The sequence below is a fragment of the Anopheles maculipalpis genome, chromosome 2RL (genome assembly GCF_943734695.1).
Source record: "Anopheles maculipalpis chromosome 2RL, idAnoMacuDA_375_x, whole genome shotgun sequence".
NCBI lineage: Eukaryota > Metazoa > Arthropoda > Insecta > Diptera > Culicidae > Anopheles > Anopheles maculipalpis.
The window spans coordinates 6,775,133-6,801,865 of record NC_064871.1 but is presented as its reverse complement, the minus strand read 5'-3'; the positions used below and the strand labels follow the sequence as shown (position 1 = coordinate 6,801,865).

Genomic DNA, 26,733 nt, shown 5'->3' with positions numbered 1-26,733 from the left:
CTATCGATTAATCACGTCTGAAGGCCACAATGTGGCGGCCTGCCGGGTTCGAACGCTGTACAGGGATACGCCGAAAAAAAAAACGGCAGCTTTTTTGGCCGGGGGGAAAAGTTGCTCCATTATTGTGTGAAATTGATACAAATCGTTCGCCATTACGGTGGGATTGTGGATGGCAATTGAAGGCTGAGCAAAGTAGTTATGGTGAGTTGTGTGACTCGTTAAGAAACGGTGCGGAATTTATGAAACCGTTCTTGTCGGTCACTGTAGAGCGAGAGCTGCCGTGGCACATGCGTACCAATTCCGTTAAAGGTCCATCCTTTCCATGCGTAATTCCAAAGACAGCACGAGATCGAGAGCGTGGCAGAAGTCACAGGGTGAAAGCATATAGCACCACGCACACAAATTCTCCGATACGTTACCCTATTTTTTCTTTGTGTCTTCACTTCCGTTGCCTTCCTTCACCATAAACAACACAACATGACAATTCCAACCATCTGGGATAGCTTGCCTCCCCCCAAAACCGTACCGTCTCCGCTTTTGTCTACACGCTCGGAAGTGCGTATATCGATCGAGGTTTTTGTGACGGGCGCTCGATGTAGTGGTGTGCCTGAACGTGCCTGCCGCCTTCCGAAGCAGGCAGAAAATCGATACAAACAAACGTACCAGCGAATTGCACCACACAACCAGCGGAACAAGCGGAACCAGTGAGGAAAACGCGGTGGAACGTTGGACGATTATTTGCACAAGACTTGACATAACCAGGTACCTCGCCAGAAGAACGTGATGAAATTTGTTTTTCAATTTTGGGACGTAAATTTGATTTCCTTTATTCCCCCCCCCCCCCCCGGCACCTGGAGTTCGGGAGGTTTTCTTGCCCGGGAAGCGAATAGAAAAACTTTTCCCCTGTTAAATAGATTTGAATTTGTGGAAATGTCCACAGCGTGTGCTGCTATATTAATGGAATGCTTCATTGAAGTTGACAATTATACAATCAGGCACCAAATCACGTGCACGGAAGTTGGCTTGGCTGGCTGGCACTGTAAGGGAACCACACCCCTTAGAATGGTAGAGTGGAAAACTAGGAACCCGGCACTGAGAACAGCAAGGAGCGAGCGAGCGGGTGTAAGTAGAAAAAGGAAAACTCGGTAGCTTGTGTATCGATTTTTGCCGCTAGCCGAGAAAAATATGTTCGTCCCAGACCCTGGCCAACTTCATGTCGTAGTTGTCGTCGTCGTCGTCGTCGTCGTTGTCTCGGTCGACGTAATCCTGCCGACAAAGAGGGGCGCACTGTTGATAGTAGTTGTGCCATCACACCGGGACGTCCGATTATTGATTGTGGTGCTGGGTCTGGGCTGGCCTGGTTTGCTCCCCACACACACACTCACACACACATCCATGCACAAACGAGTCCTTGGATGCAGCACAACCAGTCGTTTCGCAACCGTCCAACATCCGGTCTCACCAATACAACCATTTTGGGGAATTGAGTACATAGTGCGGCGCACTGTCTGTGCTACATTAGCGCCCGAGTAAACAAATCTATGACAAGGGCGTTTTCGAGGGCGATAGAAGCACGTGCACGTTGGTGTTGGTGTGGCAAGCTATTATACCGACTTCGGCTACCTCTATTCAATTTCCGTCCTCCACACACAACCGGGAACACACGGAATACCGCGTTCCCAAGCAATATCCGGCATCCGGTTTCTTCGGCTCGGATTCGGTTCGGCTTCTTTTTGGGGCGTTTCAACCCGGCCCGAAACCATGTCCTGTACATAGACAGCCAGATCTTGCTGAATATAGTAACAATCTTCAGCGTGCGAATCCCACCAACACCAACGGTAAATACGCTTAAAAAATGTGCAAAACGGAAAATGCATTTGAATGAATTACATCAGCGGAGTCGATCCCATCCCGTGTTGGTGTGGATTGTGGAAATTCCTTCAAGCCCTTCCTTAACACGCGCGTGTGGCAGCGAACCCTGTGGAACGTGATTTTTCCATCATTTACAGTCAATTACTTTAAAGTTGAATTAAACGAAGCGTGATTTTGTGTCCCGTTTTTTGTAAGGCACCTACACGCTTGTAATATCCCCATACGGACCGGCCGTACGGGGTGTGGACGGAAATGATGGACAAAATTGTGAATTGGTAGCAAAAGGTGCAGTACTGCATGAACCACCATGCGCCTCCATTGAAAAAAGCTCAACAGGAAAAAAAACATATTTTCGCGCACACACACAAACGCATACACTGGTAGCATGTGTAACATAGTAACCACATGCTAAGTACAGATTCTCATGGCACACTGCGTATGTACTTGATTTGGTGGAAAACCGTTATCCGTGCGTGGAATATTATTCTTGTTATGTTTTTCTTTCCATTACTTGATTATTCTTCATAATTTATTGCATGTTTTTCTCTTGTTTTTTTTCCAAGCAATTTCACCAATATTTACACAGTTAAAATTCATTGCTCGCAGGGTGTACGGTGCGTGGGCTAAGCGTGAAAAATGGTTTCTTATCAGTGAATAATGTACTGCGCAGCTTCCTCCTGTACTTGCGAATGTTTTTATGCGCATTTTTTCATCAAAAAAGCAGCTACATTTAAAATTAGCTTCAGCTGTACAACACACCAAGAAAAATCTTTTTTTTTTGGGGGGGTGGGGGTGTATAGTAGGATGCTTTATCAGGAAGGATGATAAGCAGGACTGTAAGATGGTCTACCCACTGCCCACATTTTGATAGCACGCTATCACCGGCACCTTGTCACCAGCAGCAGCAGCAGCAGCAGCTTACTAGCTGATTGTGCCGTAGCGTCACCGCTGGATGCAATTGAGGTGGTAGAAGTGAATAAAAAAAACGCTTTCTATGTCAATAAGACACAACAGATAAGATAGATCGTATCGCGCCACGAGTGTTCGATGCGATGAAAACAGTCCCGTAGCCGTAACCGTATCAGTCATTGGAAACTCCGGGTTGATTCAGCGTACAGCCATTTGCGGGAAGGAAGTGTGCTCGTTCCGCTGATAATAGAGTCTTCGTGCGTTTTGTGTCTTATCGTGCGGGGCGTCCCTTTTGCGGGTGTTATCTTATCGAGCAACAAAACAGAATAAAAACTGTGTCTAATGGCACGGAATGAGCCGTGACGATGTAGTAGTAGTGGTAGTAGTGGAGTTGCAAAACTTAGCAGCTAATGATAGAAAAAGTTTGATTTAAAAACATGAATAATGTCCCGATCGATAGGTATTTCCAGGGGAATAGTACACAGGAAATGTTCTGAATGCATTGCAAATTGAATTAATTATTATGTCCGCCATTATTTAGCTTCGAAGCTATGAAAGCATCGAACGTGCAGGAGATGTTAAATTTTCATAAGAATAAAAAAAGTTTCTCTTAAACATTTACTCTGTGATGAAAGAATCTATCGTACATGGAAGGACTACTTAAGCTTATGTACATCATCAGATCCCGGAAATGTTTTCTTGAAGCTGCCATATACACTGCAAGGCAAGATTTGCACGGGAAGGTTCTAAGATGTTGGCTAAAGTTCGCTTTCCTTTTTCTTCGTTGCAATTTGCTTTCTATATCTACTACTACTACTACTACTACTACTACTACAACTACCACTACTAGACTGCGGAGGAAAAAAGAATGCATTTTACTGACGGCATACTAGCGCTGCAGCCGGATGCACAACGTTGCAGCAAGCACCTCCTACATAAAGCCACACGATTTCCGCTTTTTTCTTTCACATCCTGCACTTTTTTTCCCGTAAGAAATACGAACCCAGCACATGGCTTACCGTACTCTGGGTCACATGATCACATACACACATACACGCCACGGATACATAATGGCCGTTGAAAATGAAATCACTTTTTCACGCTTTTGTATATGTGTGGTAGTTGGAAGAGGCGGAAGCGGATCGTTCCTTGGCCATTTTGTGCCGTTCAAACCTAGCAGCCCTTCGGTAGGATAATTTATATAAATATACACTCAAATCCACTTTTCTGTCCTTAATTCCTTCCGTGTCCGCCAGTATATAAGAGGCTTCGCCATAGTACCACCACAGTCACAAGAGTATTGGATGGAAGAAGGATACCGAAAAAAAATGTCGTGCAGCACCGCGAACCAATCGTCACTCGGTGCAGCGGAAGTGCAATGGGAAACCATCGAGAGGTTCTAGGATACGTGGATGGAGGAAACAGCATGGTAGTGTAGCCGCCTACTTTGACACTCGACAGCACCACACACGTAGGTAAATAAAAGCGAAAATAAATAAATGCTTACGTGTCGTAGCGACAGCGAAACAACAACAACAACAACCGCCATGGCATGCTACGCTGAGTGTACGATGGCAAACGTGTGCGCTCCGGTGATGTAATCCGGTCGCAAACAAATGGCGGCCATCTGCAGGAGACCTTCCGGCGACTGTACGAAGAAAGGCAACCACCCCCGGTCCCGGTAAGGAGGAGTGGTGCGGCCATATTTGTTTCTGGCAACCGTCTGCACCGGTCTAAGCAGGGGAACAGCGCACTCCTGGGAGTGCTGGGTCGCCAACTACATAACCTGACGAGCTGGTGTGTTTTGTTGGGCACACGAACACGAAAGTAAAAAGAACCATGGTCAGAATGCCGGTCCGTCGGTTGGCTCACTCGCCTGTCAGACTACGACAACAAAACGTGACGTATAAATGGCTGGAAGAAACCAGAGACAGAGCCCAGGGTGAGGTGTGAGAAAGCGTGTTGCTAAAAATAATAATTCCAACTCTCGTGGACACGTTCCTTCCGTATGGCACCCATTGCCCATGCACTCGAATTCTTGGTCGCCCGTGTGTCTTGTTGCTTGCTTTTCATGAACTTGTCTTTTTACGTACTTTAAACTAGCTGCATGTCAAGAAACAAAACGCAACTCGTAAGAGTTGAAGTTGCGTTTTTGCCTCGATGGCTTATCAATGTTTTTGAAAGGGAGGGGCGAGGAGGTGGGGGCTTCTTATTTTTGCGGTAACCAGCTGGGTCCCTCTACTCGATGATGCAAGCCATCGTAGTAGGCCAAACTCGCGTCGTTATCGCAACCGAATGAACAAGTCCGCAGCGAAGGTCGTTTCGCAGGCAAAAATCGCCAACCAGAGGTCGTGAACTAGACCTCTCGCTTGCCCAGAGGGCTGCCATGGTCGGGCAGGCATTGGCTACCCGTAACGTGTGACAGTTCCACCAGTTATCACACACCAGTTGGGGTGATATGATGATGAAGAGCAGCGGAACCAGTTGTGACCACCAAGACGTTCCAGGATTCCTGTTCTGGGTTTTTTTGTTGCTGTAATCAGCAAGTTCGGGAAGGATGGCTGATCCTTCTCCTCGAAATGATAACCTCCGTGAGAGGGATCACCAGTGGGGTCAATCGAGTCAGCGTCGGGGAGGGTTCGGATGTGTGTGTGTTACCATTAGCGCGCGCGGACGCTCTGCTTGCTAATCTGCTTCCGACCGGATGCCCGTACTGTACTGTACCGAAAGTGCGCCAAGCGTGACGGGACAAGGGAACACAACATTTTGCTGCGGAAGATTACAGTTCTACCGCAAAACCTGGATTTTTGCAATGAGCAGCTGCCCATCGGACGTTTGATAGGACGGACTTTAAGGAGTATTGATTATAATTTGTCTTGGTAAAAAAAGTTGCATCAGTAGCATCTGCTGGAACGGTTCCTCAGCAGTGATATGCCCACAGCACTCACCCAACTGCGCCGTCCTAATCTAACTGTCGTGACCGATAAGGGTGACTCCGCCGCAAGCGCGCTGATAGCGATAAGTTGAAAACGGGAGCAGCCTCCATGTTGGTGGCAGAGTGCGGTGAGGGGCGGTAGCAAAAGGCGAGCGAAAGGGTGAGTTTTCCTGATAAGCGATAAGTGAAACGTCAACGATGGCTTTTGTCGACCAGCAGACGTGTTTGCTTTCTGACGGTTCGGGAAAAGAGTAAAACGGTGATAACTCTTATCGGGTTCTATTGATAGAAGGGAACGGTTGTGACGCTTTACAAAAACAAACGCCAAGATTGTGGCTTGTAAGTAAATAGAGGGACAAAATGTTTAAAGAATGTTTTTTTAAGTGGACCAAATTGCCAAACTGATGTTTTTTAGATTTTGATGGGATACTAAGCGCATTTTACAGCTACTTAGACACGTAGAACTATTCAGCTATTACATGTTCCAAACATACGTATTGAGTTATTCTTTTCTAGTCTAGTCTTGTTCTAGAGTCTGATTCTAGTATTTTAGTGTCCGACATTCGAGCAGTCGAATAGTGTTTGACACATCGTTTATACTATAGTATTGAGGGATTGAATGACAGAATGCAGGTTCAAAACAAAAAAATACTGTTGATTGAGTTAAATTTAATCATTTGAGTTTTTCTAACACTCCGAAATTGCCTTTCTTTTATAGACAATTTTGCTATTAAACACCAACGCCACAACATTTCATTAATTACAGTCAATGAAGGACAACAGCAGAATAAAACAGGGAATAAAGTGTAAGTTAAAATAACTCCATCCAGCTTAAGCCACAACGCCGTTACCCGCGAACGTCTTGCATAATGTTTGCTTCGATAAGAAACTGCGAACAGAATTTAAATTGCCTCATTAAAAAGTGCTCGATAAGTCTGTAAAGTAAGTGTGCAGTTTTTCATTTTTTTATTCCCTTTCCAACCCGATAGTACACTACGAAGAAAGATAACCATTAAAGTAATTATTTGATTTAAGTGTACTATGCTGGGAGACGTTTGTTAGCAAAACCAAGTCCGATTGAAACCGTTTTTTTAGCATAAACTAAAAGTAATTTGAACATGTAACTTGATTATCGATCGAGTGCTTCACTACTGAATCATGCAATTTATTGAGCAATTCCAGATTTCCAGCACAGTCCTGCAAGGTTACAGTTTTCTTACCTTACTGCTCATAAAACGACGTACCATTACCGTATTGAATGAACAGCTTTTTCATCTTAATCTTGTCCATTTATTCCTTTGCTTTGGTGGACGCATCTACCAATAACGGTTTGCTAGCCCCCCGCAAGGTGGGTGCTTTGCTTTGTGGTACGTTTTATGCTCCATCCATTACCACCTTCGGCTGGCCGTCGTCGTTCGTCACCAAGCTGAGAGTTTGTGAATTTGATTAAATAACTTAGGTTATCGGACAAGATTACCGGAAGCGTGACAGAGGATAGGCGATGGGATAAGGCGTCTCCGTCGCACGAAGCACGTCCTTATCAAGATTCTTTTATCGGGTCGTGATCGTTAGGCCCGTTGGTAAGCGGGTGGTGGAGCAACATGTCCACCCTTGCGCCCTTAGCGTTGCGTGCCTTAGACCGAAATGCAGTTCTTGCACTCGCACGGCGGTAGTGGTCGTAAAGCTGTGATTAATGCACGTAGAAGCATACTTTTCATTGATTTATGTAGCGAAGCACAACACAAAACTGGCCAGCTTTTTCAGCATATACTCCTCATGGGAAGCTTATATGCTTGTAAATATGAAAACTCGTGTTTGGGGCGTTCTTTCCACCTAAAGGGCAGATTATTATGCTTTGTTTTGTATTGCTATTGATTAGCTAAATGTGAGGAAAATGGAATGGTTATTAAACAACCGTTCGAAATAACTATTGCCATGAGATGGAATAAAAAATATTTTCAATTGAGGAGCCCTTTTGCAAAAGAAAAATGTATTTCTATCAAAAGGTATTCGAATTCGATTAATTATTAGAACCTTCTTTTAAAAAATTGCAACAAAATATAAAACCTTTCATCGAATGCTGCCCGAACGATTGCGTTTCCATTCCCAAGAATCCCTCGGTTTCGCTGCTAAGAACGGTAACTATGAATGAAAAAACAGCAACGTCGCGCGGCCGATTCGTGACCACGTTCACAAACACAACCGTTCGCAACGGAGCACCGCGGTTTTCGAGGCAAAAAACAGGCGCAAAAAAAAGCAACATAAAAACGCCACCGGAGCAGAATCCAACACGAAAAACGGGAAGAAAAACCCTGCAAAAGTGCGCGCAGGGAAGAAAAAGAAACGTGAGCAGCATATTTACGCTGTGCGCCTGTGTGCGTGTGTATGTTGGAAGGGAATGGCGAGTAACATAAAAAAAACAACAAAGCAACCTAAAAACATGCCCCGGCGGTGGTGTTTCCAAAGTGCATTTAATGAGCCGTATACATACATTCCGTAGTGTTTGGTGTGTGTGGTGTATGTTGGGATGGCACACACCAACACTAGCGTACCGTCAACGAAAGTGCGCTAGCGCCGTCCGTCGTCGTCACGCGTCCGCGAGTCCGAACGAAAGAAGCTGAAGAAAAGCAAAAAGGGGAAGAAGACAACACGACACACACCGTTTCGTTGCGTGTGGAGAAGAATACCGACAAGCTTCGCGCGGACAGTGGCAAGAAGAGTCGAAGAAGCAACACAACAAAAAAGGCAATCGATGCTGCTGATGATGACGACGAGACGAGACGCGTAGATGAGAAAGTTTAATTGTGTATAGTCCGTTCACTCTGCTCGAATAACGCCGGGACGGGTATTGGTGGTGTGCGAGCGGATGGAAGAGAAGAGAGAGAGAGAGAGAGAGAGAGCGCAAGCAAGACTGCACGTTATGAGTGAAAGAGAAACCGTACATTATTTCGTGCGCGTTGCTTGTGTGCGTGAAGAATTTTGCACTGAAGTATGAAAAAGGTCTGGCAGATCGTCGGATTGTGTGCTCTGTGCGCGATTTTCCAAACAGGCAAGTGATGGAAAAATTATGTTCGACTTTTCTTATTTTTTAATTTCAAAAACAGCACCATGGATGAGATATGAAAAATTTATAAGCCTATGTTTGTGGAAGGGTTTATAAAGCTGTACAAAAGTTTTGACTGCCTGCGGCGTTAAATGCTCAAGAACCTCAGTAGCAGAAAGCTTAGTGGTCAGCAAGAAAGGATTGACTATCGAACTACGTGACAACAATAAAGTCTAGTAATTCATTATATGACCAGCATGACCTGTGAGTCGTTAAACCAAGAAGAAGAATAACTTCTTGAATGACTGTTCAAGCTGATCGAAGCACGAAGATCCAGTCGAATCTTTGCACCCAGAAACACAATCATCAGATGATAATGAGGTGAAATTGAGATATACCTTAATAGGCGTAACATGTGACAGGTGCAGATTAGAACTGTTGTAAAGTTTTGTACTTATTTCTTTGGTACTAAGTTAACACAGATGACACTGTCGATCCAAAGGTGGGCGATCGAAATGTGTAGGTGCATCAGCTCTTAGAGGCATCCACAGCTGAATACAGCACATTAAGATCTTGTACACCAGAAATTGGACGAATTCTTGAAGAATGACTACAACAGTACACGTTTTAGTCATTCAGGCACAGAAAGATATAGGAATTTTGAAGCAAAGAAATATGTACTGTGGATTCTCACGTATGAGAAAGGTGTACTAAATGAGTATATTTTATTGAAGAAGTAATTCCCTACCGAACTTTACATTCAAAATTCAATGTTCAAATAATAGCTAGGGTTAATAGAACTGGTGGTAGATCTATTTGAAGCAGAATCTCAATTAAAAGTAATAAATCGTCCTGCAGGATTTCTGCAATCCCGGGTTATTCTTTCGCGGGGACCTGCACTGCCTAACACGGCGGAAGTTGACAATCGGAACGTTCTTTTGAAGGGCAAGGGTGCGACACCGTTATTTGCTACTACGTGTACTTCGTGAGTTTGTAATGTCCGGGACCAAATTTTTGCGTCGTAGTTTTTGCCATGCTCAGTATGCCGTCGGGAACTGAGCGTCATTTTTCTGTAGCGAGTTATGCTCCTAAACACATCTAAGAAAAGCATATTTTTTCCATTCAAATAAGTACAATTTGCAGCCTTTTGTGTAGGTTAGGAAATATCAATTTTGGTCCGTTTTGTTTTTCGCAATATACCCTCCCGAGGACGGTTAGTTCTGTGGAAGCGCAAAAATCTACATGCCAAAAAACATGCTCTCGCATACAAACGTAAAACTCTTCCCTACCACACACTTTCACAGTGTGCTGTAGCGACATGAATGAATAAAATAAATCATTCCAATTTTCTGCGTGCGTGTGTGTTGGGGTTTCGGGTCGTTTTTTTGCGCCTGCCTAATGTTGTTTTTAGGTTCTTTATGTTTTTGGCATACAATCCCAGAACCCTCAACCCATGCCCAAGCATCGCACCGCTCGTTATTCGACCGCTTTATTTTTTGCTGCCCGTCATTCCGCTACACACGCACACACACACACAGACAATGCGCTCTCTACACCGCGCTTCAACCTTCACCTTCGCGTGCTTCCTCGGCTGTACACACATACACAGCATAGCCCGCGCTTATTATACTATTTCGGTCTCGGTTCCGTTCCGCGCTGCCGTCGCACCGCTTCAATGCTTCCGCGTCCGTACTTCTTCCGCTACTTTCTGTGTTTGCACGCTTCCCGTCATCCTACGTCATTCGCTTTCATTTCGCTCTTCCTACTACGCGATCATCAGCGTATACGCACACATACACAACCGCGCATAAACTATGCGCACTCAACAATACATAGCAACCGGGTGGAAAGGAAAAGTGCGTGCGAGTGTGCGTGGTCCATGTTGGCCGGGCCTGCCTGTGCAGGCGCGCTGTGTCGGGTGACGGGCCAATGCTTTCGATTATCTCACCACTTTTCATCCACTGCCGCCAACTGCCCACCCACCACCACACCCCCAGCTTCCTTCTACGTCTGATTCCGTACGTAAGAAAACGGGCCGTCAGCACATAAGCGAGATTGTGTCAGCGCCCGCTAGCAGCAGCAAAAACACGCTAAGAAGCAAACGAGAAGAAGAGCGCTCGAGAATGTTTTTGAGCATGTGTGCGTGTGTTGGTGAACACACTTTACCGTTGCATCGTGCGTCTCGTTCTCGCAGCGGCGTGTGATCTCACCTCTCTTTTTCTTCCGAACGCGGGCATCGTAGTCGGCGGCGGTAAAATGGTTGTTGGCTAAAATGGTTGGCATTTGTTTGTGTTCGTCGGTCGCGGCACAACGTCGTTGCGTCTGCTGCTGTCGTTTCGTCGCAGTGATTTAAACAGTTTCTCTCCATTGCTGAGTGCATGCAAATATTACAGTTCTTCTAGTGAGTGGTTTTAAAAATTCTGCGTATAACTTCGGGCAGAGAATTTAATATCCACCACTCAACCGGGTGTAATGTGCAAAGGGGAAAATAATATTTAGTACAGTTATTGGCATTTGAAGAAGCAAAAGAAAAACCTAAAAAAAGGAAATGTAATGCGAGAGTGGCGATAGTTGTTTGAAGTTATCGGTCGATAGCGAAAGGCGGGCCAGTTGAAATAGTGAAAAGCAATAAATTGTTGCTGAAGTGGCGCGGAATTTAAAGTCACACATTGTGCCAAAACAGAAAACGAGTTAGAAGGGCCCACACCCATACAGGGCTTTGTGTGGTATATTATTTATAAAAAGCAATTAAAAAGCGGAAAAGAATAGTAACAGTGTGTGAAAAGTGAAGTTAAAAACCAAATGTATTTTTTCCTGGCCAGAACAAGCAGTGTAGTTCCGTTTGTTTGTGTGTAGCGCATCAAACTGAATCGAACACCGTCAATTGTCCGTCGGCAAAACGTACCTTCCGGTGCTGCTTGACCATAGAGACGTGCTTGTGTGTATGTGTTGATTGTAACTTTAAATAATTGAAAAAGAATTGTTTTGTCGCTTATAATTTTCTGTAAAGTACCCAATTTCTGATATATTTAATCGAAAAAAAATCAAGTGTTTGTGTGCGCAGTTAAATGTCCAACTACCGACGGGTTTTTGAAAGAAATTCAACGCGAAGAGAATTAAAACTCCTTTTGGTGTGCAAGTGTTAGTAGGTAGAGATTTCTCATCACCCACAATCGCGGCCGCCTGCGATGGATAGTGTTTGTGCGTCGGGAAGTGAAGTTACCGACGGGATGGTATAAACGATGACACTTCACTGTCAATCAGAGCGGTTCCTAGCAATAACAAACGTTGTGCGATTAGGTTGAAGAAAATCCGGCTTAAATTTGTGTTAACGGTAAGAGAAAGGAGTAGAGGGTTTAAGATTAGTTTGCAACTAATTACCGGTCACAGCAACAGCAACAAAAACGCTATTCAAAATGTCGGTACAAGCGAAAAGGCAACACTGCTACCTGTGCGATCTGCCACGCATGCCGTGGGCCATGATACACGACTTTTCCGAGGCGGTTTGTCGCGGGTGCGTCAACTATGAGGGTGCGGATCGGATCGAGCTAGTACTGGACACGGCCCGCCAGATGAAGCGCATCCACTCGGCAGCGAGTGGCGGTGGTGCCGGTGGTGGCAGTGGCAGCAGCAGCGGCAAACGAGGCCACGAAAACGGCGAGCTGTCACATCGGTCCGTACCGACGGCTGCCGGTCCTCATCACTATTCCGTCCGCACCGGGCCGAACGGGCCAACGTTGGTCGACTTTACACCGAAGCACGAACCACACGACATTGCCAGTGTGCGGGCAGGTGCCCGAATGCAGCAGCATATTCCACCGCACCATATGGCGCCGCACGGTGCAGGCCGGCAGCAGGTTCCGCCGGCACTGTCGGTAAATTTGAAGCGACCACCGCCGGACGATGACGACCATCAGATGGATGGGCCGACGGGCAGTGCGAAGCGTGGTGCCGACGATCCGAACGTAGCCATTCAGCGGCCACCGTTGACGCGGGGCGAATCGCTACCGGCCGTACCGTTTGTGCCGGATCGTCAGCCCAGTTACAAGGATAAACATCCCGTGCGAACCGCATCGTTCGATACGGCCGCATTCAAGGCACTTGGTAAGTGTGTGTAGTTGGTGTAAAATCCAGTCAAAATGAGCTTTTATTGTCCTTTGTCCATTTCTGTTGTAAAATTGTTGCCTTCTCCTGAATTAAGTCCTTTTTCCTGAAGAAGAAAAGAGAAAAAAAAACTGTACAAATAACGGTGTGTGGTGAATAAAAGTGTGTGCGAGTGTGTGTGCGATTTTCACCGTTAGTCCTTTAGTTAGTAAAACAAAATCTATCCTCAGTAGACACGGTAAAAAGAAGTTTTTAGGCAAACACAACAAAAGAAGAAACAGGAAGATCGTTTTTCATGGGTACTTGGTTTGGTTTGTTTGAAGTAGTGTGCGTGAAGGATACGGATAGCATATGGGTGAGGTTAAAAAATGAAAAAGGACACGTGTGCATTGGGATGTGTGTGTCGGTGTGTGTGAATGTGTGAAAGCTTGATTTTTGTGTTTATCGTTTTTGTGTATTTGATAGTTTATTTGGAGAAATTGTAATGTTGAATTTTGGGTAAAAATTGGATTTAAACAGTTGAAGGTGTTTGGGGTACAAAAATATAGAAAATTAGTTTTCTTTAATAGTTCTTTATAAGTTGTATATGTTTCCTTATAGTAAAGACAATGCAATAAATATCGCTTCCTATTCCATAAAAAAATCTAAAATCGCTTTAAACTTCATAATTGCAATCTTTACTGCGGGTGAATAATCGCCAACCACTTAGCGTTGGTAATGGATGCATTTTCCATCAGGATTCTTATTATAGTGGCCCATCAATCGCAAATGACAGCGAGTAGGATAAGTTAATTGTGGTTCGATAGCTGTTGACGTAGCTTTTGGATAAAACACAAACACGCACACACTTCCATTACGCTGTGTTGTTATAGGCGGGGGGTGGTTTTAACAAAGTGTACGATGATGCAAACCTATATATCAGCAGCTCAACCAACACCAACACCTGCTTCAATCCGCCAACCCCTCTACCTACCAACCAAGTTCAAGGACGTGCACGTGCAACAACCACCACCATCCTCCATCAGGAACGGGAATGGGAAGAAGGGGTGTGTGGTTGGTGTTTTGCGGCGACACAGAGCTAACGGTTTTGCTGAAACAAGGGACAGGATGGCGCAACACGGGGCCAGATCAATTCTCTCTACCCTGCCTGTGTGCAGGATTACCACCCGTTGCGTTTTCTCCTCGGACACCTCGGGGGGAGGCGGCCTCTGCTCGTTCTCGTGCAGCTGTTACAAGCCGGTCACAAACATTCGCGTCAATCACCTATCAGCTGACAAGCTGTTTTCCTTTCCGAAGAAGAAATGGGGACCAAGTGAGAAAAAATAAGGCGAAACGTGACAAGAAAACTCGAAGGAGAAGCGAAACAACATCCTTTTTTTTTTATTTTTGATTTTTCGCTTTCAATACTTTGTTTTTTGTTTGTTTGGATTTGATCAGGTAGTGAGAAGGATTCCGTAATAGGATTTTATCCCATTTAAAAAAAAAAGTCTCTACACCAAGTACTGTTAAACGAACCTTTTTTTGTTCTCCTATTAATGATTCGCATAATTGCGGTCCAGCAAAAACCGCAGGTATATTTTTGTTGGGTTGTAGTTGCACATGTTTTAAGGCTGTTTGCCATTCAGGTAAGGGGTAGAAGCTATATAAGCAGCGCGACATGCATACGTGCATGTGCATGCAGACGTGCAAAATAAAAATTTCTCCCGAAAAAAACTAAATTGTCCCGAGTTTTTAAATTCAACACACGGGGTTGTGGATCTGCTATGCTACTGTCAAACTGCACACCGCAGAACATATACAGGCAAGAGCTCATCCAATTGCACATCATAGCAAACAAAGATAATTTTGTGATGTGAGTCAGTGAGTTGACTCAGTCTCACTATTGATTGGACAAGACCTGGGACAGGGTTGTGAGAGGTTATGAGAAATAATCTACGTAATGCTACGAGTCAGGATGGCATGGTAACCGGGTGATGATGGAGAGTCGCCCACTGCCCCTTACATCTCTCTTTCTCTTCCCCGGCAGGAGGAGTACACACCTGGGACAAACAAATTTCATTTGAATGGTGTTAGTGATAGCGCGTCATAGTGAGCCATGTATGATATTGTACGTGCCACATACTGCACGTACAATACTGCCTAAACATTATTAATGCTCTACACTCGTTCCCTCCGTCACACCCCAACCCAAACCCAAGTGCTTGATTACTACGCTTTTCAGTGGCGGCAGTAGTCTTGCCAATGGTTTTATTTCTACAACCACGCCATTGCTCCCTTGTGGGGTACCTTTTTTGTTTGGTGCCTTTTTTTCAACCATTACTTTGTTGTTTTCCTTCACAAGGTGTGTTTTAATGGATAAGCCAAAAATGAACGAGAAAGAATGAATGGTTTTGTTTTTAATGGATATAGAGATGGGTTCCACAGTTTTCGTACTGCAGAGAACCCAAACGCGTCAGCATCGTGTAACGGGTAGAAATGGATTTTTGTAGAAAGGTGTGTAGGCATCCACCAGGTTCATTGTGTAGGCATCCATGGTTCATTATGGATAAACCGGATTCGCGAGGTTTTTTTTTAGCGTCCCTTTGCATTGCATGAGGTTTACCTCTATGTTTTGGCGAAATTCCGAAACACTGACTGAGAAATATCCAGCAAAAGAACAGGTTTTTCTTCCGCAAGAGAAAATGAAAAGTTTTGCAAGATCGTGGGTAAGATTGTCCTTGCGTCCTGCGGACAATCAATTTCCAAATAATATTTAGTTTTAGCAAGAGCATGACAGCAAAACGATGATCTTTATGGAGAGAATTCCTGGTGGAAATCACCTCAAATCCATCATAGCATCACTGACGACGCCCATCCTATCAAAGCACATGCAGTCAGGCGCTAGAATTCTAGCCAAGAACTCGTTCTCTGCAACTTCCAAATGGTGCGGCGCCCTGGTGAGCCACAACTCCGTCCTCCTATCTACCGGTTCACCAGTTGCACACCGGTTGGCCTACTTCAGACCAGTTTTCTCCCGTGCGTTGGTTGGTTATAAACGCAAAACTGGAACTCGCGGCGTCGATCGTGGTTTGCAAACAAATGATATGGATGCACTTTTCCCATCGCCCCTCCGCCATCTACTTCCATTCGATAGCCCGACGACAGACAGGTAACGGACGTACATTACCTGCTGGTTGCGTGCGCCTTAAGCCCTTTTGCCTGTGAGGGTGAGGGTGTGGGGCGAGCGCGAGATGTAAAAATGGTACGGGAAAACCAGTTCCAGAACCTGTTGTTTGCACATTTTTATTACTCTCCTCCACTCGTCGTGGCACGCGATTTGCTTGATATTGGTTTATAAAAGTTGCATGCACTCTCTGGGATATATAACTTGCAGCCGCGCAGCCGAGGAGAACTAGTTTTGGGGTTTCTTCGTGCACGCGCGGACATTCGGGATTGCCTTTCACTTTGCCAGCCCTAGCGCTCCAGAGCTGTACGGGTGTTTGGTATGGAAGCGTCTAGTCGACGCTGTGTTTAACTGTGTCTGCGTGCGTGCGGTCGTTGGGCAAAGGCCCTCGAAACCGTGGTTCAAGTTTATGGATTACATCATCCTCGCCCCATCATCATCGTTCAACCCAGCACAAAGCCATGGGGGGACGCACCAGCAGTGTCTGGTGGACTGAGACTCTACGGGAGGAGGTGGGAAGAGGTTGGTGAACGAGAAGCACCACACGACTGTGGCTAGGGTTGGAACTTGTTGGTGGACGATGAGAATGTGGAGAAGGGGCTTTTACTATACACTCGGCTGGTTCTGTTCGACTGGTGGGGCACCACAATAATACACATTTACTAACACTTTGCTACTAAAACATCGCGTGCTGCTACAACAGCCGTTCGGTTGATGGTGGTAGCTCTGAGGGGGGGGGGGGGGGGGGAGCAACGTTCAACGACGTTTTAGGGTTGGCTAGCTGACCGTGGCCGTTTTCCTTTCGTGACGACGGTTTTCGCTGTCACGTCTGTGAGATTGCGTGTTGTTGTGGCGGGAGGGGGATCTGCAAGGAGGAAAGCGAAAAACGGGGGTGTTAGTAGTAGTGCTAGTAGTAGTAGTGACCAAGAAAGGTTCGGTACAGAAATAAAGAAGGAAATAAACAACACGATGACGAAGGCACACACCATAGTAACATCGTGGCGGTACCGCGTGCGAAAGAGAAAGGGAAATGAAAACTCATGGCCGCCTATAGTCTGCGTCAGGCTTGTGCTTGCTTTCTTACAACAATCAAGCTTGGCCTGCTGCGCCTGCTACTGCTGGTGTCTGCCAACCACGAGTTCATTTCGTGTTTCGTTGTGTGATGCGGTAACAGTTTTCCCTCTTGCGCATTTTCACTTGTATGCGTGTTTGTGTGGAATGATTTGCAGCCACAGCACGGCATCTCTCCGGTTGGACCGGTAAAACATCATAATCACACCGCCCCCCCCCCCCTCCTCCCCCCTTTTCGTGGCGATCTCAACGTAACTTTATTTGTTGTGTGCTTCGCTCTTTTTTTTGTGAGCATCGCGTTGATTGATCAACGATGATACACCGCCAAACGACGGCTACGACGGTGAAAATAGATGACGATTTTTCATTTCGACTTGTGGCTTAAAAGCTCACAACAACAATCACCCCACGTATGCTTCAGACACGATGACGGATAGCGCTTTTGTGGATGTGTTTTGGGGCGTGTGCTGGTGGGAGTTTTAAAAGATCGACACTACACTACATTATTTTGCAACAGCGTGGTGATTTTCTGTGCATTGGGGCAAGAATGACACCCATACGTCTGCCCTCTCCCATCTAATAAAATAATGGAAAATTCTTCGCTTTTAAGCGTTAAAAATAGTTTCATAACTGACCATAATTTAGCCTCCTTACTGGCCTTTGGATTTGACTTCTTGGGCAGAAACCGGATCGGATTCTGAGATCGGGATCCGGATCGATCGGGAGGTTGAGAGGTTGAGAAAAACAATGCTTACTTTTTTTTATAGCTCAACTAAGAATAAAATCAGCAATAAATGTATTGTTAATTATTAATTTATTTAATGTTGACAGACGAGCAATTTTTCCCCTTAATAAATATATTCTTAAAAGTTGAGGATGTTATGTTTTCATCCTTTTCTTTAAGTAATCTTAAACACAATTTTGTAGCACATTTTGATCGCTAGATACTTCGAATTCCCGTTTGGTGGATCGTCTGCATAGTCAAGAAATGATTAATTATACTTTCTGACCAATCACGAATCGATGAATCATCGTGTACCGTGCGTCTTAGGAGAGAAAAAAAAATCGATTCTATCCATGTATCGAGTTTTTCCGTAGTTTTCCTTTTTTTTTAAATACAGAACTAATTTCTATGCATGGTTTTGTGGTGTGACCCAAAACCTATTGAGGCAAATGGTGTTTCTCCATTTATTACGGTAACGATGAATTGAAAGCAAAAGCCAATCGATTTGGTTTAGGATAAAGTGCTGCAAAACCCCTCGAAAAAAGCACAAGCGCGTAGCGAGTGGAAAGAGAATTCGATGTAATCGTTCAATTCGGGCTTCCAATCGATAAAAACTGACCGCGGGACCTTCTTCTTTCTCACTCTGTGCGCTGTTGGCTGTGTACTATTTTTCTATTTTCGATGGATTTTCCACCGGTTTCTATGTATTCAACTAGCCGCCGCAGATGTTTTAAATAGAACGACGAATTTTGAATGGAATGTGTGGTGCCGTCTCCCATGAGTAGAGAGCTGGAATCAACTCGGGGACGCTAGGTTTAGAATTTGTTGCGCCCTCGTGTGTACAAAATCATGCTGCTTTGGTGTATTTGTTTGATGGTTCCTACACAACTCACACCCACCCAAGTCCCTCCTCCACGTTATCGATCGGTAAAGTTGTGTTGTTGTGCCGTGAATTTCTCGAAAGAGATTCTTTTCGCTCGAGTGAAGGGCATTGGACGTGCGCAGAAACTTCCAAATCCTAGCGACAGCCGTCGCGCACGGTCACAGACTTCCGCTTCCGTCAGATGGGATTCGCGAGAGAAGAAGGGCATGACTGTCCTTCCCAGAATCTCAACGACGTATCCTTTTCCTGTCACATTTTTTGGCGATGAAAATTGGGGTGAGTAAAATGGTTCGACAACCACCCAAGACCAGCGTCTGGGACAACGGTGGTCCGGTGGCAAAATAATCGAAAATGAAAAACATAGCATCAAATCCAAGGAAACGTGTCGTTTCCATGCACACGCGGGAGTCATCGTCGTTGTGGCTCGTCGCATGGATAACCTACTTTTGCTACCTGAGATATCCTTCCTGCTCTCTTCCATCCCATCTCGTTCATCCCTTGGGCACGTCATTTGTGTGTGTATTTGTGTGCTTGTTTATTGCCCCATCCCTAACTGTACATTATGTTGTGGCGGCCGCTACACTCTCTCTGACGTTGCGTTTTTGAAGGTGTGTGCGTGCATCTCGTGTGGTGGAATATCATACACTTCCCGCTCTTGTGCTTGGGCCTAGACACCTGGATTCTTGAGGAGGGTTACATTTACATTTCATCCCCGCATTGATTCGCGAACACTACACTCGTATTTGGAGGGTTTTCTGGTTCTTCTCGCACGTCCTTTATGGGTTGAATTTCTTGCCCGGAAACAGTCCCAAAACGCAAAGGTGAATGGTGTATACATAATACCGGTTTTGTGAGGTTTCTTCTTGATTGCCTACCTTCGTTTTTCTTAACATTCCGAAACATCATCATCATCATTGGAAAACCGGCTTGCTGTTTAATGCTTCCCAAAAACCCTGCTTCTTGTTCACAGCCTACTGCTTCGGTTCCGTGTTTGTGTGTTTTATTTACTTCGATAATCTCTTACTCTCCACCACGTCGGTTTCATTTTCCTACGCATCATGATGATTTCTTCCTAAGTTTTCTTCGCTTCTTCTCTCTTTCCATATATCTTAGTTTCTCTATTTGTTTCGCTTTCTCTAAGATTATGTAAAGAAGACATTCAACCGTGTCCGTTCTTTTGCTCGAAAATCTCGACACAGATACACACTTTTTCTTTCTACCGTTTGTTTCCTTTACTATTGCCTAGTTTTCTTTCACTCTTTTTGCTTTTGTTGCTCTCTATCATGCTCTTGTTCAACATTCTTTGGGTTATATTTTACGATTCCACCATAGGGCGGACGGTGTTGGACTCTCATCGCACCGGCATCCAAAAAATTTGCTTTATTTTCCCATTTTGTTGTTTTCTTCTGTGTTGATGTTTCGCGTTTTCTATGATTGATGTGAAAAGTGTGACTAGAGGAAGAGAGAGAGAGAGAGGTAGAGAGGAAGATGAAGGATGATTGGGAGGGTTGGAGTATTGCAACGCCTGCTTGGAGTTGATATTTTCGACCTTCAAGAGCGCGCGTGTGTGTGTTGTGTTTGAAGCGGCGAAAGAAATAGTTGGGGAAATGTTACACTTTCTTTGCACAATATAATGTTTCACCTTTTTTTTTAAATGTTGATTTTGCTTTTACTAACGGTCATTTGTGCGCAAAGATTGATTGAAGAGGAATTAGTGTGCAACTTCCTTTCATCATACTAAGAAAATTGAAAAAGATCATGCGTCTCCATCAAGTAGAGCGTCAAACTGACATGTTTCCCTGTTTGGTGTGGCATGAAATTGATCCATTTTTATGAGTAAATTTGAAGCAATTTTCGCAAAGAAAAAATATTATAAATTGGAATTTAAATTGTTTAGTAATTCTAGGACGAATACCTAAATTATAAGATATTTACATAATGGTGACCGTTAGCATTTCTTTTTGCTCAACCTTGTTGCTGTTGTTTCATTGTTGCTCTAGTCGGAAATCAAGCTATAAAACAGAATATTTCCCGTAGTTCGTTGATACAAAACAGTCCATATACTGAATGGCAGTGCAAGACACGCAAATGTCAACCGTCAATACCGTCAAAGAGCAGGGTCCTGGCATAGAGAAAGGTTAAGGACGTTCTAATGATGGCGGATACACGTGTGCGATGTTTTGAAACAGAATATTTTAACCTTTACGGCTGGGTTTTGGAGATTTTTTTTCATTTTTCGAGCTAAGTTGCAACATTGATTAAAGGTGGAATTTGTAAACGATACATCCTATTTGTAGCTAGTCTGTATTTTAGATATTTAATATAGATATATAAAAATATTTCTTCGTATCGTATTTCAATGAATTATAGTATGCAGAAACTAGTTCTTGTACACTAATTACACATATTACCTTCTCTTACACGGCACCGATATAAAAATTCCCTTTCCCACAAGAAATATAAATTCAAGATACAAAAAACGTACAACAAAAAATAGCTGAAAAGCATTATAAGTCAAACAAAACCGCTCATTTTTTCTTCTTTTCTTCTCCACCTTTCTCCTACCCTCTCTCTCTCTCTCTCTCTTGCAGACCAGAAACAACAAAACGTGGGGATTTTTGTGAACGCCCCAGTAATGCCCCGAGGTAAATATAAAAAGTTCTCTCCCCGCTGAATCCCCTCCCAAACAACACCCCTTTCAACGCTGCTGACGTTAAAATTACCGTCCTGGGTATAGACCGATAGGAGTATATTTACCATTTAGGATACCACCCAGATCTCCATGTACTACTGTGTCCGAAAAGTAAGGTGACATTGAATGTCAAATTTTCTGCCACGTTTCAAGTCACAACATAAACCTGGCTAGGAGTGCCAATTTGTTTTCGGAATTGCGCCAAGTGTTTTTGTCCATAATGACCATGTCCAAGTTTGTAGAGCAGCGCGCAATTATCAAACTTTGTTTGCGCAATGAAATAAACGCTGCGGAAACATTGCCGATGTTACAAAAAGCCTTCGGGGAAGAATCTATGTCGAAGAAAAATTTTTACATATGGTACAGTGATTTCAAGAATGGCCGTGAGAAGGTCGAAGACGAGGACGACGCCCACGTCGTCCAAATCAAGGGTTTGTGGAAAAACAATCGCGGGTTTTTGCACCACGATAATGCGCCCTCCCATACGGCCATCATTTTGAGGGAGTTTTTCGCAACAAATGGCGCCCATATTGTTCCGCAACCGCCGTATTCGCCAGATTTGGCACCAGCCGATTTCTGGCTGTTCAACAAGCTAAAACGGCCGCTTCGAGGACACCGTTTTGACACTATCGAGGAGATAGAAGCCGCAGCGACGGCGGAACTAAACATCCCGGCATCCGCGTTTTCCACCTGCTTCGAGGAGTGGGAGAAGAGGTGGAAGAGGTGCATAGCATCGGGAAGGGATTACTTCGAAGATCCTTCATTTCCGAACCTTCATTTGGCCTAATAAAAAACCATGTTAGAAATAAACACAATGTCACTTTATTTTTCGGTCATAGTAGTTCAGTTCACCATTTAGGATACCCGTGTCTCCATAAATACACGGGTCAAATTGAACGTTTTTAAGCAAAGGATCCTGTGGTGATCGTACATGCTGTGTGGTGATCTGCGATTGTAAATTGTTTAACAAAAGGGGGAGGACGGACACGATCACTTTAAAGTCGGTGTGAAAAAGGTGTGAAGTGCATGTGAAAATCGATTCTACACAAGCACAAGTTTGTGTGTGTGTGTGTGGGGTGGGTTGCCTTTGTTGCTAATAGTTAACAAAACGAATCAACAAAAGCAACCCAAACCCCATTAGCCATTCACAACCGGCAGAGCGTAGCAGCAGTAACACGGGGCGCCATCGTCGTCGTCCAATTGTCCGCTGGCGTTCGCGCAAGACGAATGGTTCGCTCGCGGGTCTAGTTCCGTTTGACATCGTTGGTGGTTTGTGATGGGTACCGGGATTGGTGCTAGAACGTGGGAACATATCCATGACACCATTTGTTAGAGACAGGTGGGGTTTGTCGATTCGCAAATACCAGAATAAATAGAGAAAGCGTTAATGGGAGAATGTTTTGTTGTTAAATCAATGTTGTGTGTGATGTAAAGCTTTCCATGGAGTACACAGCTTCGCACAGATGTTCTCATATAGTTTAACATTGATCAGGTCACCAGAACGCTAATCATGAACATTATTAAAGTCCGTCAATTTTAAATGATCGATTAAGCTTTAATGGAGCATGTTTGTGTTCTAGAATTCTAATTAGGCCTTTTAGCAACACAACGTAAATTGTTTTAAAACTGATCAATCAACGCGCCCAGAGGGTAAGGAGCTACGTGATCGAACGGTGATCGAGTGATCACTGATTTACATTCACATGCATGCCAGTCCTAATCCCCCCCCCCCCCCCCTCCCGTCGGCCTCATAAACTCTCCGGGACCTCAGAACTACGCTGACGATAACGCCGCGCGCTCGCTTATCGGTCCCTAACCCAAACCAGCCCCAGCCAGTTTCGGTTGGTTGGTTGGTTGGATGTGCATGGCCGTGTTGTTTCTCGGTTACGTTGTCACTGGAACATCGATAAGACGATGGCTCAAAGTGTGGATGCTTCTTGTGCTGATGCACAATGCTCCCTTCCCAGTGATTAGTATTTTAATAGCGCGACGCAGTTTGCTCGGCTCTTTGCTATTGATAGTGGTGATAAAATTGTTTTCCATTTCACCTTAGCATTGGATGTGTGTGTGTGTGCGTGTTGATTTGTGAATAGTGTTATCAGCCGGAGCAGCCATCGGTCGAGTGTCTTCAAGATCAAGCGTCGTCCGCGTGTTCCTCCACATGGGGTTGAATTCCGCCGAATGGCTGCACTATCAAAACGCGGGTGCGCGATGATGCAACACGCAACGCACGACGGGATGACGGACCACATAAGACCGCGATAAGAGCGGTTCGTCAACAACTTTTGGAGCATTTCTCGACCTACTGATAAGAGAGCATCACCGGGAAGTTTGTGTGGGGATCCGTCACAAACCTCTCTCCCCCCCTCCCCATTTTGTTGTAATGATTTTGTTGTGATTCCGCACAACACATTTGTCTCTGTGTGTATTGGTGAACTGTTCTGATTCACTGCACCGGAACTCTCGCCCCTGTGTGTCGGACGGTCTTACAAAAAAAAGGGAACATCCCTTATCACTACCGTTGCCTGCCTGGCACGAGAGCACATCAGCTGCTGGCGGAAATATTTGTGTTTGCTTTTTTTTTGCTACCGAATCATATGAAATGCAGTCTACGAGTTGGCTCGTGGCTCTATGTTTTTTGCATCTATTGGAAAGGTGTGTCTTAGCTAATGCAAAAGTTTGATGAAATAAGGAACGCGGCAATAGTTGAAGGTGGATTATAAGCCACCAGATAAGCGGAGACCTAACAGGGAAAGAAAACGTTTGCGGGTTGCAACCGGCAGACGAGTAAAGAATGCTATTTGGCCTTTGGAATGTGATTTTCTCGCTTTCAGTCAGGGACGTAGCAAATTTTGATGTTTTGATATCATTTGGACCACGAAACGATGGGGAATGATCTTCGGTTTGAGGTTTTCGGCAACTGTTTTCTTCTGTCGATCCATTTCGATGTCGATTCTGTTGCTGAGGTCGTCAATGGTAAGATAACTGACAGAAGAACCCAATTCGGGAATTTGCCGGTGGAACACAGAGTTGATCACAAACTCTCTGGAGAGGGTTCACTCCCTAGTGAACCATTGTGACGTGTACCCACTCTTCTGAGTAGTGCTCAAAAAATGGACGCTTTCGCCTAAGATATTCGCATAAATTGTTTAGATACTTCAACGCAGTTTCAGAAACAGATCTGAAGGCTAGGTATGGTTCAGAATGTGTGAAACCACCTTCAACATTGTTACAACTTATGATGATTGGATGAAGTAACCAATCTTTGAACGAATCATGGCATGGAAAATCGTTCACTTTTCCAGTTTTTGTAACGCATTAATTAGTTGCTATATTTGCTAGAATGAGTAGAGTATTTTAGGATATCATTCGAACATTAGATAACCTCAATTGATCTTGCCATTCGTCGACCGCACCTATCTCGACTGTTGTTCAGTGTCAGTCAGATGCCATTCGATTCGGCTTGGCTTTTAGTGTAGGAGGAAGTGGTCTTTGGCAACAAGCAATGTTCAACATCGTTTTTTTTTCTTTCTTCCCTCTTCCCGCCCTTTCTTTCAGTCTATCCGAACGTGATACCGATCGCACCCGCATCGATGGGGGTCGGTGGGGGAGGCGGTGGTGGCGGCGGGGGCGGCGGCGGCGATAGCACACCACCGGCACCGTCCGTCGCACCGTTGCAAAGTCCGATGGCGAACCTAATGTCGATCACCGAGACCCTTCCGCCCGGCAGTCCCCGCAATGGGCCAAGCCCACCGGGCCCACCGCCACCGCGGACAGCGTCCCGCGGCTCACAGCATTCGCCGAACAGTTCCGGTAGGTTTTTGGTTTCCCGTTTTTTTAGTTGTTAGCTCTGTGCGCTCGCGTGTGTGTTTGTGTGTGTGGACGCGGGTTCCGTATTTTTCCTTTTTTCTATATCAACATTTCCCAAACAATTCCATCCTTGTGGTCGTTGTGGTTGTCGCTTTAGAGTAGCCTGTTAGTGTAGTGATCGAATCGGTTCGCGTCGGTTGACACAATGTTAGTCCTTATCTTGATGTGATGGAAACGGGGTTCAATTCATTTCGAGAATGTGCCTACATTAAACCATAAAAACAGTGAAGAAAAATGTCCGTTTTAAAAGACTGAATTATTTCTCTTCATCTGCAATTCACACAATTCACACATATCAAAAGCACTTCCACAATCGTAGGTCCTCCTGTAGTAGCACCATCAATAGTCTCCCTAAATTCCCATCAGTATTACACGCTTTTATTCAACATCTAATGCTACTGTAGAAACATGTACTAAAGTCTCCTTTTCTCTCTTCACACTTCTCTTCACTTGCAGGTTCATCCAGTGGACGAAGATCTTCCGGCTCTAGGCATGTGTCCAGCACGACGGTTACCTCGTCGGAAGCGCAACAACCCAACTCCTCGCTTCCGGGCAGCGGTGGTTCGACGACACCAAACGGTGGTAGCGCCGGTGGTCCAAACGGAGGCAACGGAAGCACACCACCCGTCGCGATGGGCCCGCTCGGTCCGGGTCAACAAATGTCCCAGCAAGTACCTCCACCACCGCCACAATCACAACAGTCCCAATCGCAATCCGGACCACCGGACGGCGTCCCGCCGGGTATGGGTGGTAGTGCCGGTTCCGGTGCGAATCCTGCCGGTCCCAATGCAAGTCCCGCTCCACCCGGTAGTGCCGGACCGCCGGGCAGCGGTCCCGGAAATGGGGCACCCGGCGGACCAGGCGGAGCGGGTGGACCAGGAAGTGGAGGTCTTCCACCACCGCCCGGTTCGGCACCAAGCAATGCACCACCCGGCACTGGAGGACCAGCGCCGGCACCTGCACCAAACCCCACACTCAAATGTACATTGTGCCAGGAAAGGCTCGAGGACACCCATTTCGTGCAGTGTCCGTCGGTTGGTCACCATAAGTTCTGTTTCCCCTGCAGTCGGGAGAGCATCAAGCGACAGGTAAGGGGACGAGTCCGTTTATCTACAATAAACTTATGATTCGAAGTGCTACATTCTCTTTTTTTTTCTTTTTCGTCCATCTTGTGCAGGGCTCTGGTGCGGAAGTGTATTGTCCGAGTGGGGAAAAGTGTCCGCTGGCCAACTCGACGATACCGTGGGCCTTCATGCAGGGCGAAATTGCGACCATACTGGGCGAAGAGCTGAAGGTAAAGAAGGAGCGCGAAACGTAGAGAAGTCGGTACACCGTTGCCAACGGTGTCGCTGCCGGTCCTGTGGCCACGGGAGGAAGATTCACCAATAGTAGCAATAGCAGCAGCAGCAGCAGCAGCAGCGGTAGTAGCGGCGGTTCAACGTCCAGTAGTACGTGCACCGTACCATC

General features: G+C 45.4%; 1 protein-coding gene across 4 annotated transcripts; it reads left to right on the top strand.

The window, feature by feature from the left end:
• Nucleotides 1–12,160: 12,160 nt before the first annotated feature.
• On the top strand, nucleotides 12,161–26,663 carry LOC126557516 (interferon regulatory factor 2-binding protein-like A). 4 transcript variants are annotated; one of them, XM_050213314.1, is made up of 5 exons: nucleotides 12,161–12,863; nucleotides 21,296–21,349; nucleotides 24,955–25,209; nucleotides 25,723–26,354; nucleotides 26,444–26,663. In XM_050213314.1, the coding sequence occupies exons 1-5, from the start codon at nucleotides 12,176–12,178 to the stop codon at nucleotides 26,582–26,584; spliced, it is 1,770 nt and encodes a 589-aa protein (XP_050069271.1). In that variant the 5' UTR covers nucleotides 12,161–12,175; the 3' UTR covers nucleotides 26,585–26,663. The 4 variants fall into 4 exon arrangements, with proteins under 4 accessions (XP_050069271.1, XP_050069272.1, XP_050069273.1 ...); XM_050213315.1 differs by lacking the exon at nucleotides 21,296–21,349; XM_050213316.1 differs by lacking the exon at nucleotides 24,955–25,209.
• Nucleotides 26,664–26,733: the final 70 nt, after the last annotated feature.